Genomic DNA, 966 nt, shown 5'->3' on the forward strand with positions numbered 1-966 from the left:
ATGGATTCCTCCACCAGTGTCAACAACAGTTCCAGCCTCCACATGTCCCAGTTCCTCCTGATGGGGCTCCCGGGCATTCACGAGTGGCAGCACTGGCTCTCCCTGCCCCTGGCCCTGCTCTACCTCTCAGCTCTTGGTGCCAATCTCCTCATCATGATCACCATCCAACATGAGGCCACACTGCATGTGCCTATGTACCATTTTCTGGGCATATTGGCAGTTGTGGACATTGGCCTGGCCACCACCATCATGCCCAAGATTCTGGCCATCTTCTGGCTCGATGCCAAGGCCATCAGCCTCCCTGAGTGTTTTGTTCAAATCTATGTCATCCACTTCTTTATTTGCATGGAGTCTGGTATCTTCCTCTGCATGGCAGTGGACAGATACATAGCCATCTGTCACGCACTTCAGTACCCCTCCATAGTCACTGAAGCTTTCGTGGTCAAGGCCACAGGATTCATGGTGCTCAGGAACGGCCTGCTTACTATCCCAGTGCCTGTACTTGCTGCCCAGCGACACTACTGCTCCAGGAACGAGATTGACCACTGCCTGTGCTCTAACTTGGGGGTTATCAGCCTGGCCTGTGATGACATCACTGTGAACAAATTTTACCAACTGATCTTAGCATGGATCCTGACTGGGAGTGATATGGCTCTGGTTTTTTCCTCCTATGCACTAATCCTTCACTCTGTGCTAAAGCTGAACTCACCAGAAGCAATCTCAAAGGCCCTGAGCACCTGTAGCTCCCACCTCATCCTCACCCTCTTCTTCTACACAGGTATCATCGTGCTGTCTGTTACACACCTTGCAGGGAAAAAGATTCCCCTAATCCCTGTGCTCCTCAATGTGCTGCACAATGTCATCCCCCCTGCCCTCAACCCCATGGTCTATGCGCTCAGGATGCACGAGCTCAGACTGGGCTTCCAGAGACTGCTTGGGCTCGGTGGAGATGTGCCCACCAAGTAA

The 966-nt window shown here is 52.5% G+C and overlaps 1 protein-coding gene across 1 annotated transcript; it reads left to right on the forward strand.

Annotated features, from left to right (window-relative positions):
• Positions 1-966, forward strand: LOC118933027 (olfactory receptor 56B4-like). The gene has a single exon (XM_036926997.1). The coding sequence runs from the start codon at positions 1-3 to the stop codon at positions 964-966; it is 966 nt and encodes a 321-aa protein (XP_036782892.1).

Source organism: Manis pentadactyla, chromosome 9, assembly GCF_030020395.1.
Source record: "Manis pentadactyla isolate mManPen7 chromosome 9, mManPen7.hap1, whole genome shotgun sequence".
In the NCBI taxonomy this organism is placed as follows: Eukaryota; Metazoa; Chordata; class Mammalia; order Pholidota; family Manidae; genus Manis; species Manis pentadactyla.

Coding starts and splice junctions, on each gene's coding strand:
- LOC118933027 (XM_036926997.1), top strand. CDS start 1: ATGGATTCCTCCACCAGTGTCAACAACAGTTCCAGCCTCCACATGTCC.